This window comes from Aquila chrysaetos, chromosome 6 (assembly GCF_900496995.4).
Source record: "Aquila chrysaetos chrysaetos chromosome 6, bAquChr1.4, whole genome shotgun sequence".
NCBI classification, from domain to species: Eukaryota; Metazoa; Chordata; class Aves; order Accipitriformes; family Accipitridae; genus Aquila; species Aquila chrysaetos.
Genome location: NC_044009.1, coordinates 43224138 through 43237856, shown reverse-complemented (window position 1 = coordinate 43237856; position 13719 = coordinate 43224138). Strand labels below are relative to the sequence as shown.

The window sequence follows — 13719 nt, the reverse complement described above, 5'->3', positions numbered from 1 at the left end:
TATATCTGCAGTCATGAAACCATTCAGAAAAAAGACCGTCTCTTAGTTCTTAACTGTTGAGTCCTGATTGACTCGTGACAGTTTCCATTCAGCAGAGCATAACTTTTTTATCTTTCCTTCTAGGCCTTTTAGCATGTTCTGCCAGATTGAGGCCTGCCTTCCAGTGGATGTATTTTCTGCACTGCTCTGACTTAAATTTTCTATAAGAAAAAGCATTACTGAAAAATACCAACCAAAATCACACAGTACTACTAGAAAAGCTGAACAGTTTTCAAGGAGATAATTAAGTCTAGTGGGCCTTTGCTCTGCTCCTCTGAACAAAAGATTTTGTGGTAACAAACATATTAGAAACAAATGCAGTAATTGGAAAGAAAAGAGGTTTTTCAGCTATAAGCTAATTTCCAGGAAGAAAACAGATGCAAAAGAGCTTGGACAAAGAGAAGGAACAGGGCTACTATTGTGTTTCCAGTTTGAAATCAATCATGACTTTAGTGGCTGTGGTGCTTGGAAGAGGAACATTTTCTCAGTAAACAGTATCTTTGTCTTTTTCACGCTCACTCAGTTGTGAATGGCATATCCCGTCTCACCAGATTTTGCTGATTTTGCTGGTAGATGGGATAGGACAGGCTTTTGTTACTACTGTTGGCTTGCAGGCTACTTTGGGACTCTGACCCTGCCATTGTTGAAGAAGCATCTCCAGATGGCACTTTATTTGAAACAAATGTAACATTTTAGCCTTTCGCAAGAGAACTCACCTAAAAAAGAATTATACAGGACTCAGTTTCTATCTATGATTTCTCTTGCCACCACAGTGGATGTCACGAAAAAGACAACAGAGTGGTTCTGCTGGTGGAGATCTACAAATAGACCTGGTTTGGCATCTGGCCCCCCAGCCACTGTAGATGGGAGGGTGAGGGAGCGGGATGTACAGCTGGGAGGGTAGCAGCCCTCACAGTACAGCCACTACACTGTGCTGAATGGTTCAGTGGGGTGGACTTAACCCTTGACTTACTCCCACCTTCCAGTCCCCCAGCAATGTGTAATGGAAAGCACCAAGCTGTGATCATATCCTGTAGGGGGGTAAGGGGACTTCTCACACCACACTATTGCTTTGCATCATGGAAATGTAAGAATGGCCTAAGGGTTCAGACCAAGAGTTATCACAGTATCTGTAAGTAACCACTTAGAGGGGAGTAAGGACAAGCACTTACAATACTCCTCCAAAACTCTTCCAGCTTCCAACTGTTCTTATCTCAGGGATTTCCTGAGCCTGATATGCTAAACCTCAACAAACCTCTTCTCTCAGTACTTGTCCATTCTCCCCTTGAATTCACATGATTTTTTGCCATTCCAGTTTCCTTTGGCAAGGGGCTCCAGAGTTCTGTTACTATGGCATAAAGAACCTTCTCTCGTGTTTTCCCCAGAGATTCACAATTTTTCTTTTATTTGGGAGAGGATGATAGGAACATTCCTGCCTTGGAGTTTTTCTGACTCTTCTCTCTCTCTCTTTAAATTTTGAAAAATTTAGTCTTCCTTTACATTTCCCAGCAGATATAGTTTTGACTACTGATTGGCTGCAAGGTAGCATGTATCTCAATTATTTACACATAAATTCCATGGTAATGGCAACCTTAAGCTTATGTTCTAATGACCAGATTGCTTGTAGGGAAACAGAAGTTCTTAATGATCTCAATAAGGAAAATTTTGCTAAAAGAAACATTTCCCCTAAACCTTTTAATTAGAACCATAACAGAGAAATAAGGGGGGGAAAGGTTTTAATTTTTTTTCTTTGTAATATATGAAACCCAAATTTTGTAGGTATTCTTTTTAGTGAAGGAGGAGATTATTTTTTTTTAATGTAAAATATTTCTCTTTTCTGTATCAACAGGCTTTTCCATAGGCAACTACTGGTATCAGGAGCCCATAAAAGATTGGAAACTGATTGGAAGGTAAGGGGAAGAACATGGAGCTATGATATCTGTCAAAGAGAGTTCCTTCAGTGGAAGACCACCAACCTGCCACAGAGAAACAAAGAGAAAAATATCTGTTTATAATGGTAGGGTAACTTTATATTCTTCTAGCAGCAGGGAATTTATACTCCCTAGCATTGGGAAGGTAAGAAGAAAACCAAGATAAACTGGAAAGCCGAGTTTACGCTAAGTTAGGGGAGAACACCAGGAAAGCAGGCTATTTTACTGAGGGTCAGAAAATAGTGGACATATGCTTTTTGCAGTCTTTTTGGCAAGATCTCTCAGCTGAAGTGCTAAGTAACCAGAATATTTTCCATTTCTTTGAAAGCACTTCTGTTCACACCTTTACCATAAAAATGCTGTTCTTGGAAGAGTAGATGACTCCCAGCCATGCATACTACCAGTCAGTGTCTTAATTTATGATATTCCTACAGCACCACATAAAGCTGAAGGTTTAACAGAAGACTCAGTTTCAAATCCAAAGACAGCAATCACATCCAAAGTTTGACTTCAGTGATTCTGAATTGCACCCATCAAGATTTTTTGCCAGGAATATTTCATGTCCAAAACAAGAAGCTATAGTGGAACAGTGATCGCTAGGGAGAACTGCTGCCATCAGTAGCAAACCTGTTAATGATACAGGAACTGAGATGGATATCTCTCCATCAGCTCTGTGTTTTCTGGTCTGTTGTTTTTCATCTTCTTATGCAAAATTCCAGACCTATAGACTTGACTTACCACTCCTTGTATTTACTAATAATGCTGTTCCTGTTTCAACTTATTTCTAACTTACACTGCCACCTTGCATGTACTGTCCACCAGCAGTACAAGTCTCACTTGTTTGTCCATTTCTTTGACCAGTGTCTCAGCGTGAACCTTAGGGTATTTTGACTCCTGTCTCCCACTGAAATTGTTCCTGTTGGGTACACAGATGTGAAACTGTGAACTTCTGTAGGTCAGTGTTCAGTCAGAACATGACTGAATATTTGCTGCTGGCCCCTTGCCAGGCCACTGTACACAGATCCTGACAGCATTTTAGGGTTTAAATTCTTTCCCAACAATATTTTGTGACATTTTTTTCTCTTCCTCTTTTTTTCTGAAGACCTATTTTGCTGGGGTTACTCATGTTTATTGTACACATGTCTTTTTAAAGGAAAGTAAACTAATGAAAAACTGTCTCATGTAGTTGAGGTCACTATTAAACATACCTTAACCATTCTGATTTCTTTGTATACTTGTAATGCCAGTTGTTGTATCTGTCTTTAAATTAGATCGTAAGCTCTTCAGGGACTGGCCTATATTGTGGGAGAATGTAAACAAATGAGTTCAAGAAAAGATAAGAGATGACTAGCAATCCTTTACTTTTTTAATTTGTTGCTTGCTGCAATCTGGAAACAAGGTTGCATCACACAGATCACAAAAGTTGTGAGCCAGACAGGACTAGCAGCAGCAAATGTATTGTACTGAAAACACCCTCTTTTTAAGGTAAAAAACGCTGACCGCTTTGCTAATATGAGAAAGTTTACCTGCACTAGGTCTTTCCTTCATATACAGTGACAGAAGCAGTTCATCAGAAATAACAGCTGCTCTCTAGCCAGGTGAAAAACTGGTATCTTAATTGTTGTGCCAAAAAAGAGACTATAGTGAACAAAGCTAGCTCCAAGCCACAAAACTGAGGACACCAAGACCAATGGATGCAAAGTCCTTTCACCCATGGTTCCTGTGTAACATAGTGTACTATAACACAGAGATACAAATTCTTATTTTCTCGACAGCGGGTAGCTCATTTCTTTATTGATTTTTTCCCAATCTCAAGCCCTTTCATAGTCTACTAAAACATACAGTAGGATAGGACTGTATAAAAAATAAAGAGTACAAAAATTAGTATAGCCGTTCTGCTAATAAAGTTCCCTGTCTGGGTTAAGGAAACTGTCTTGGCCTGTGACAGTGCCCCTCCTTCCTTGCTTGCTTGTGAGGAACTACAGACACTTGTGCCTTCTCCCTGCAGGGGGAGAATTTCATCTCTCGTTGACAAATACTTCTGCAGAAAAAAATGTTCTGTTCCTTAAATTTCCTGTGTATTAAATTTGACCTGGTAAAGGATGGTTATAAATGAAGGTAGCGAGCCTGAAGTTTTAGAAACTGACTGTCAGAAGCTAGCTAATTTTTCAGACAAATTATCTTTCTAGTGCAAGTACACAGTGAAAACGTAAGAATTTCATGTCCAGAGCTCCAAGTGGTCACACTGAAATGCTACTTCCTAAAGACCTGTTTTTGAGCATTTAATATGCAACAATTGAATTTACCCTGAGAATGAACAGTATTTGCCATCTGAAATAAAACTCATAAAAAAGGAAGAGTATATCAACTGCTACCTTTTTCCAAAAGCAAAAAATATGATTTTCATTTGGAGGTTATATGTTTTGGGGTTTTTTAAACCTTACAAGTCTAAGCATGAGACCAGTAAACAATGACTCCAGTTAGCACAAGCCTAGATGTAGCACTGGCTTCCCTGATTCAATAACATTCTCTCTGGCTTTCTGAATAAGACTGGGGCCACAAATACACTGCAAACATTGGCTTGGAAACCAGGGACCAGCTAGGATTCCTCACTGTATTACTGAGCCAATTGTTTAACTTCTCTACCCCAGAGTTTGAGCTCTTGGAAATGGGCTTTAATAGCATTAGTGTTATGTATGTTGAACTGCAGGTCAGACAATCAGCTAAATGTAATGGAGCCAAAATAGTTTGCAACAGCCAATGATGTGTTTCTAGGCACTTATTCTGATGTTCCTCAGTGCTAAGCATTTGCTTACTTTTCTATGCACTTCTCTTTTTATCCATAATGGAGGACATCTACTCTTGAGTACCAATCTCAATATACCACTTTTAGGCACTTTTATCACTTTCCAAAGATTTGGGTAACAGAAGAAGTCTTTGGGAAGAGTTTTCTCTAGGACATAGCTTAGAGAGCCTCCCATACCAGCAAGGATATACCTGCATCTGCACAAAAAAGTTGGAAAAGCTTGGAAAATCTGGGCTATTTTGCAAGGCCCTTGCTACCGTATTGCTGTCAGTGACTGACCTGAGCAATGTGCTCAGCATCAGGTGGGATGCTTGCAGATTAATGCAGCTCTGTAGATGGTGTCTCTGCTGTGCTGTCACCAATAAAATATCTATGTAACTTTTAGCTGGATTCAGGACTGCTAACACTTAAACGGATCCCAGGATCTCAGTCCTGGCCAGCAGAGGCCACTAAGAGATTATAGGAAGAGCTGTGGTACAAGGCCCTGGAGGCCTTATTGTTCAGCATGCTCACTGCTGGAGAGAGAGCATCTGGGCCGTGGATTAGGACTTTTACTGAAAAGAAGGAATCTTCTGAGGATTTTCAAACTTTCCAAGATTTTAAAAATAATCTTGGGATGAATATTGCTTTTGCTGCTGGTTTGCAGTCTGAGTGGTCTCATACTTGCCAGCAATGAGCTGGAGCAGGTGCAGAGGGAAAACTCTTTTTATAAAGAGATCCAGGATACTATTCCACTTGTGCACAGGGAGGACTTTGTAACTACACCATGCGGTTTAGTACGGCTAGCTGAAGACAAACTGTCAACATGCTTGTGTCAGGGTTTAATGGTCAAGCTGAGATGTTGCCTGTCATCCCTTTTGGATGGACAGTAGTAAAAGCTCAGGTGTAGCCCATGGGGCCCAGCTGACTGTGTCACAGGGATGTGGTGAAGTGGCTGAGGTGGGCTTTGAATCTGCTGAGTTTACTGTAATCTTATGTTCCTCTTGATGGGGATTTTGTGTTTGTGAGCAGCAGTGTTAGGTTACTCCAAAGCTGCCTTCTTTCCTCAAGTTTTTCTCAGTCCCTTTGGGTTTTATAAAACCCATCTAATGCCATCACATCTTTCCCCAGTCCAAACAATTCATCATTCTGTGCCTAACCTCATTCAGTTCTAGGGTACACATTGCTGCGAGGGGAGAAACACTGGGTAAAGGAAGCCAATTTTGGCTTAGTAACCTACTTCCACAGTACTGTGCAATTCCTTTAAGTCTTGAGCTTGTTTGTGTGCTGCAGCTGCTCATGACAAGCTAAGAAAAGTCATGTGAAAATTGACTCAGTGGATGTCTTCAGGTGCAAAACTCTGGCACAGAGCAGTTCTGCCTGCTCAGAGAGGTTTCAGGACACTATTGGATACAGCACTGATTCTGCTGTGAACAGGCTTTTCACTGACCTTTCTGGAGCTTTGAAGGCAGCACTTCCCCAAATTCAGGTCTTCATTTTAGAGCATCAGCTCTTTGCTGAAAGCACACCCTGAAAACAGGTGGTAGGAGCTCTTCAGAGGGAGCTCTTCAGTCAGGCTGTATATATTTTTCTTTCTCAAAGAAAAGGCTAAGCACGCTAAGCAGGAACTCAGCAGGAGCTGGGAGGCGCAGCCTCGCAGAGAGGCAAGATGCTGTCATTGCTCCTTGGCAATAACTTGACTCAAGGAAAGTAGCTTCCGACTGACTGAATTCCCAGCCCTGTGCCAGCCCGGCTGTGCCATTGCAAACTGTGCCTGTGCCGTCTTTGGCAGCCCACGCTCCAAGTGGGAGACGGCAGGCAGGTGTTCCTGTGTCAGGATCCATTACGATGAAGGGATGTCTGAGCAGGCAAAAATGCAAACAGCATTCCTCACAGTTTCACATGCGTTGCTCCTGTTGTTACTCTGTGGGTCTGAATCTGGTCTGTGTCCCACTCTGTGTCAAGCACAGACCACAGACGTGAAGAGTCCTCTGGCAAATCTGCAATTTAACTGGACTTTATTAAAGGTGCAGTTATGACTGAGCCCTGCAGCAGAAAGAAAGGAGCAGAAAGTTTCAGTTTTTACCTCCCTCCTTTCCTTCTGGGGGGAGAAAGTGTAGCAGATGATCTATCCATTACTTCTTCAAAGCTGGGGTGTAAAGAAACTAGCTTCATAGGCATGTTGTTATTAGGTAAAGCATAGAATCATAGATTCATAGAAGCATTTAGGTTGGAAAAGACCCTTAAGATCATCGAGTCCGACTGTAAACCTAACACTGCCAAGTCCACCACTAAACCATGTCCCTAAGCGCCACAGCTACACGTCTTTTAAATACCTCCGGGGTGACTCAACCACTTCCCTGGGCAGCCTGTTCCAATGCTTGACAACCCTTTGGTGAAGAATTTTTTCCTAATATCCAAGCTAAACCTCCCCTGGTGCAACTCGAGGCCATTTCCCCTTGTCCTATCATTTGTTACTTGGGAAAAGAGACTAACACCCAGCTCGCTACAGCCTCCTTTCAGGTAGTTGTAGAGAGCGATAAGGTCCAGTTTATCAAGAAAGCCCTTTGTTTTGTGACACTTCAAATGGAAAGAGTCAGCTAAACAAGATGTAGCCCTACAAGAAATGTAACCAGGAAAGTTTCTTCTTCCTGGTTTCACCATTGATGGGGAGGTGCCAGCTGGGACAACAGTTCTGTAGTTCATGAATTATCTTCCTCCACTGCTTGACACTTTTAGTGTGCTTCAAAATGGTTGAGCACTCGAATTCCTTAAAGAAGAGGTTTCTGTGAGCTCAGTCAAGTCCTTTAAGCACTTAAAACACAGCAAGATGTAAATTGTACAGATTACAGACTAAACTATAAATTTTTAATAAGCTCGTTCTGGAAATTCAATATGCACTTGAGAGGCAATTTTTATAGCCTAATGTGTGTCAGTAGCCTGTACCAGCATGGTCTTTCACTCAGCAAAGTAGAAAAGGATTTAAAAGGATGTGGAGACAGTTTTTTTTCCTAGGGTTTTCTTGCTTGCCTTTCACTAACTGACGTAATAAAATCTATAAAATATTTTATCCTCCAAGAAATGCATTGTGCTGTTTTTAGACTGAAGACATTGTATCTTGTGCTCACAGATCCTGTTGCAGATAAAATTGTTCAAACAGAAAAATGGAATAAATTCATGTTATATCAATGGCAAAATTTAAACCAAACAGATTTAACAGGCTCTGCTTCTGAGATTAAAATGTATAGTACAGTAACAGAAGTTGTACTCAGCAAAGTCTTTTAAAAATAAACTGAAGTTCCCCATGCTCATTGCAGTTCTCTGCTGATTCTGTGATAGGTGAAATACAGTCTAATTTCAGCAAGATTTGACTTTTCAGGTAAGAAATTATTTTTCCTTAATCCAGGTTATAAATCACTTACCAAATCTGGTCTGCATACTAACATCAATGATGGGATGCAAAGCCACCTTGTGACAGCATCCAGGGATCTGTCCCAGGATAATGGGTCATAACTACCCTCAGATAAGCGCTGCTCTAGCTCTATTTTCTGTAGCCTGCCTTCCTGAAGTAAAAGCTGTTATGTTCAGCAGGTGGCACCAGCTGCTTATGGGTCAATGCATGCTCCAAGATAACACAAATGTGTGCTGATGTGTCTTGTGAGAAAATCTGAGTCGTCCCCAGAGCCAGGAAAGTGACAGCTCCAACTCACAGGCCATCTCCAGAAGAACTGGAAAATGCTGTCCTCACTGTAAGGGATGTTTATTTTTTCTCTCCCTCCGCTACCATCGTAGATTGCGCTTTGTATTCTTTCACGTTCTCATGCCTCACCTGTGCAGTTACGTAATTTGTGTATACAAGACACAGCTTTTCTCAGTGCTCTGCTAACCCAGATGTCCACTGCAACAGAGCAGTGTGGGATTTGCTGGCAGGAAGGGCAAGGCTGGGCAAGGGGCACTGGCCCACACCACCCTTTTACTTGCTGTGGTGGGTACTCTGCATCCTACTGCACTGCCCTCACATTAATGGCCCCGCTGTAGAAAGAATAAGTGGATATGTGAAAAAAATTGCTGTTACTGGTTTTGTTATATTCCAAAAGTACCAGCTGTTCAGTGCCTCTCTTTACTGCCTGTTGTGCAAAAGCAGTGAGAAGCCATGAACCAGGCAGACACAAGGCATGGTATGGGAGAGTGAGCACAGTGAAGCAGAGCCTGTAAAAGCAAGGGCCACGTGCTCCCAGCGCGGCTTTGCACGTATTCCCAACTAAAGCCCTGGTCTTGCAGTCTTCTGCGTGTGATTATTTTTCACATGAGAAGAAATCCCATTAGCTTTACCAGCCCAGACCAGGTTTACAGATAATACCAGTTAGTCCTAGATTAGGCATGGTTTAGCTAGTCAGTATCCCACAGCTAGGCTTGAGGTTGGTATTGTTTTATGCCCATGGAATGCTTCCCAAAACAGGACGTACATACATAGTTATTTTCATGAACAAATTACACATCTCCAGCCAGAATAATATACCTGGCTGAACAGTGTAACACCGGCTTATTTTAGCTGCCCAGCTCATATTTAATTTCTGGACAGAGCCAAACAGAATGTAGGAGCCACAGCTTTCCCTGGGGAAATGCACTCCAGAGAGTGTTTGCTTGAGAACAGACAGTAGGAGTAGATACAAGGCTTTTGTCCTATGATACGCAGAGTCTGGATATGGCTTTGCTTGACAGAGTGAACAGTGCATGGATGGAGAGTATGAACCCGGAGGAAACTAAACAATAATTCATTGTCAAGTGACAAGGAGTGCCAAAAGGGGCAAATGCTTTAATCAGGTCTTGATACAGAAGTCATTCTGTTAACGCAAGGGGTAAGGTTTTATCCTTACGTGTTTTCTATTTTGCTGTGGATGCACAGAGAAAAGACATAGTGCACCTCTAATGTTTGCTAGCATTAATGTGGGAATGTCACACTGGTCATAAACCCTGATGCCACAAGAAAGTTAAGTTAGAAAGTCATCTTCAGTAAACCCTTTGATATCTCATTGGTATGCACTTAAATCGATATTTCAGATTAATTCCTTTGCACATTCTCTATAGTTAAAAGAAAAAGCGTTGGCAGTGGTTTTTCGTAACTCCCCACCTTTAAAGTGGGTTGCCTTAGTTACCATGGCCAGCTTAAGAGACAGCAAATTTAGTACTAATACATTTTCAAAGCCCTGCCGTTTCTGTAAAATCTCTGTGTCATAATCAGCTACAACATATGCTTTTATCGTAGTGTTAATAAGCTACAGTGCTGATGTCTCGTCAAGTTAAATCAGAGGTGAAGATTGTCACAGGCCAGAACAATAGCCTTGGGTCATTACCTTAGTGACTGTCCTGTGTATATTGGGAGAAACAGGTTGTGGAATTTCCCTGTAATTGAAAATAAGAGTGGCTTCAAGTGGCTCAGATATCTGGTGCTTGAAAGCAGACTGCTGCAGTCAAGATCATACTTGCCCCAGTAGGAAGTTGATAGGTCTTAAGCTGTGGTCTTGATTGGTAATTCAGTATTTCCTCTGACATTTAAGAAAACCGCAGGAAAGAATTATTCCTTAAAGGGAAGCTACTATCCATCATAAACAGAGTTAATAGAGGACTCAAAGGCTATTGATTTATCTTGTTCTCATGAGCACAGTATTTGGTTTGAGAACAGCTCTGTGTAGCCTGTTATGATAAAAGTAATTTTTCACCTCTACTCCTCTTCTTTTGTTCAACATCTAAAATTTTAAGTAGCATGAGCTAATAGTTTAGGGAAATTTTATATTATTTGTGTAATTGTTTAAAGTTCCTAAAACGTCTTTAGATCTAGAAAGGAATTGCCTCTTCACAAGGTAGAGAGTTGGCAGCAAAGGAGCAAGCAATGCCCAAGAGAGTGTGGCTGTTTGTGAGCTCAGGGTCTTGGGGGACAGTGCAGGATGGGACATGGAGTTCTGCTTTCAGGGAAGCATCTGCTTCACTAAACAGCAGCTGTGCGCTGTGCTGCCGGACTGAAAGTGCTCTGTTCGTTTGTACCGAGGGAGCGCTCTTTACTATCCTTTGACCTGAACCTAGGTTTTTGTGACCAGCTGAGTGAAGAATAAGAACACCACCCCCCCCAAATTGTAGTTTATTTATGAAATTAGCCAGTATGTATTTCACTGCAGCCCCACTGTTTTTCCTGCTCAATAAGCTGCCACCTGTTGGTGCTTCTAAACTCCATAGCTCTCCGAGTTTGAGCTAAACATCTCAAACTCCTCAAGAGTAGTAATTCGAAGGAGGAAACCACTGGATCTACCTTTTATTATAGCTTCCCATGGTAGCAAAAGCAACCTTCTAAGTCTTCAAATCACTAAAAGAGCCCCCCTTTTTTCCAGAAGCTTCTGTTTTTCTGAAAGGTCAGACTTCAGGGCTGAGATTATCCATGTGATGTTTCACCCCATGGCTGAAATGGGATACTGAAAATGTTTTACAAAGCTTTAACGGGCAGTAGGGAAAAATAACAAGTCTTTGGTCACAGTTAGAACAAAACCAGGTGTGGTTTTGCATGTAAATATATCTCCTAATACATGCAATTGTGCAAACTAACCATTGCGTGTTTTTTAATGTATGATATCAAAAGGGCAGATACTCCTTCAGCTGTTAGATCCATCAGTTTCTGGTCTTTCTTCCCAGCTTTACAAACAGAAATGCCCTCTGGGGTCAGATCACTGGTCCACTTGTTCTCGGTGGCGATAGGAGTTGCTGTTTAGTGAGAGAGCATGAGCCCCGTCATTTTCTGCAGTCCTTTTCCCTCAACCTCCCCCGGCATCCACAGCTGTTGTATCCACGATGATAGGGAATACATTTCTGGGCCTTGTTGTTTGAAAATTTATCTAATCCCTTTTTGGACCCGCTGATACTGTCTGCCTTGCAGCCTCCTCCAAGTTCTGGAGGTTTGTTGCCCACTGTGTAAAGAAGTACTTTCTTAAGTGTGTTTTATAATGATTTATCTTCGCAACACCCCCAGGAAGAAAAGCATATTCATCGTCATTTGACAGAAAGGAAAGATTAGGGGGTTTGTTTCCAAAAGTACCTGTTAATAGTAGATGTCTCATGCATGAGTTTGTCTAACATGAGGCATTTGAAGCTTGATTTTTTCAGATGCCTGAACTGATTTCTGTCCCAGATCAGTCATGCACAATGATTGGCATACAAATGAGGATCACTTGCGGTATTGTTTGATTTATTGACTGACCCATAATTAAATACCAATTGCATGGCAAAGGGGAGGCCAAACCTAGTTCTCCCCAGTCACGGGCATCTTCCTTTTCTTGGAGGTTTGTGTCTGGCTCATCATTTGTTATTTTGTGCACCAATATCAAAAAGGGGCCACAATAAAAGCTGGCATCATTCACTGATGTTCCAGACTTATCCGCTGAACAAAGAGTGGCATTTGCCTGATCCAGGGAAAACTGCGGTGGAAAACACAGCGTAGAACTGTACAATTACAGCCCGTCTCTTAAGGCATACACAGAAAGGTATGGAATTAATACCGCTGGGTTACTCTCAGCATCTCAGAAAGTGTCTTATGGTTCCCAAATAATGCTGCATTCCCTAATGCATAATTCTCAGTATTTCAAAACCTGACCCCCCCCCCCAATATCCCCATCGAAATCAAAACAGCAGGAGAGAAAAAGTACTCCTATTCTTCCAAGCAGCGAGTGTCCAGAACCAACAGGTTGTTTCTGCCTCGTATCCTTCTACATGAAGCAGCGGGCAGTCACAGTGGGATTTGGCTGGGCCCACTGAAAGAGACGGACCGCGGCAACGGCTGGAGCGAGCCAGGCCCCTCCAGGGGCAGCCTCCTTTTCCGTGGAGGGTGACCCCACCCGCATCTCGCAGCCTCAACCACAGCCACCCCTGGGCCGGTGGGAGCGACGCCTCGTCGGCAGCTGTTCCTCCGCTGCTCCCCGCCCCGCCGCGCGTGTGATGCGTTCCCCCGCTCCGATGGGATGACCGCCCCCTCACCAGCAGGCTACCGCCGAGACCGGTGCCGGGGGGGGGGGGGGAACCCTCGGGGAAGCCGGGCTGGCCGGGAGGGCCGCCCGCCCCTGGCGTGCGAGAGCCGGGGGGGAGCTGCCCCTCGGCGGGAACCCCGCCGCTGCCGGCGCCCGCCCCCGCGGAGGGGGGGCCGCGCCCCTCGGCGCGGCTCGCCCCGCCGGCGCTTCGCGGCGCGCTCGCTGGGGGGCGCCATAGCGCGGCGGGGCGGGGCGGGGCGGGGCGGGGCGGGCCGTGGGGCGCCGGCGGCGGGGCCGGGCGGGCGCCCCGGCGGCGCGGGGCGCGCCTCCCCGCCGGGCGGGGGCAGCTGCGGCTGCGGCAGCGGCAGCGGCGCGGGGAGGGCGCACTCGGCAGGGGCGACCCCTCGCAGTCGGGGCTGGGGGGGGGCGCTCCGGAGCGCACCATGAATCCCGCGCTTGCCTCCCGCCCTAACGCCGCCGCCGCCGCCGCCCGGCGGCCGGGCGCCCTGCCGCGGCTGTTGCTCTCGTCCGCGGTGCGGGCGCTGCTGTGGCTCGGTCCCGTCTACCTGGCGGGGTACCTGGGGCTGAGCGGCAGCTGGGTGCTGCTGGGGCTGGCGCTGTGGCTGTGCTGGGGACGCAACCGGCGCTGGAAGCGCGACCGGCTGGCTGCCGCCTTCGCGCTGCTGGAGGACGAGCGGGAGGCGGTGTGCCGGGGCCTGGCCGACCGGCACCTGCCGGCTTGGGTGAGTGAGGACCGGGGGCGGGGGGAGCGGAGGTGCGCTGAGCCCCTCCGCACTCACCCGCATCGCATCCCCCCCCCCCCCCCCCCCGCAGCAGCGGCGGGAGCCCCCGGGAGCGGGGACGCTGCGGGCGGGCGGGCGGGCGGGCGGCTCCGGGCTGCGTGGCTGGGGAGCGCCGGGCGGTGCGGCGGGAGCGGTACAGAGAGCGGGGTGTTCGC

The 13719-nt window shown here is 45.1% G+C and overlaps 1 protein-coding gene across 1 annotated transcript in view; it reads left to right on the top strand.

The window, feature by feature from the left end:
• Positions 1 to 13177: 13177 nt before the first annotated feature.
• Positions 13178 to 13719, top strand: part of ESYT3 (extended synaptotagmin 3) — a 34885-nt gene continuing 34343 nt past the window's right edge. The window contains exon 1 of the mRNA XM_030019171.2: positions 13178 to 13504. Within this exon, the coding sequence (XP_029875031.1) occupies positions 13205 to 13504 (300 nt within the window). The 5' untranslated portion in view covers positions 13178 to 13204. The remainder of the gene's footprint in view (positions 13505 to 13719) is intronic.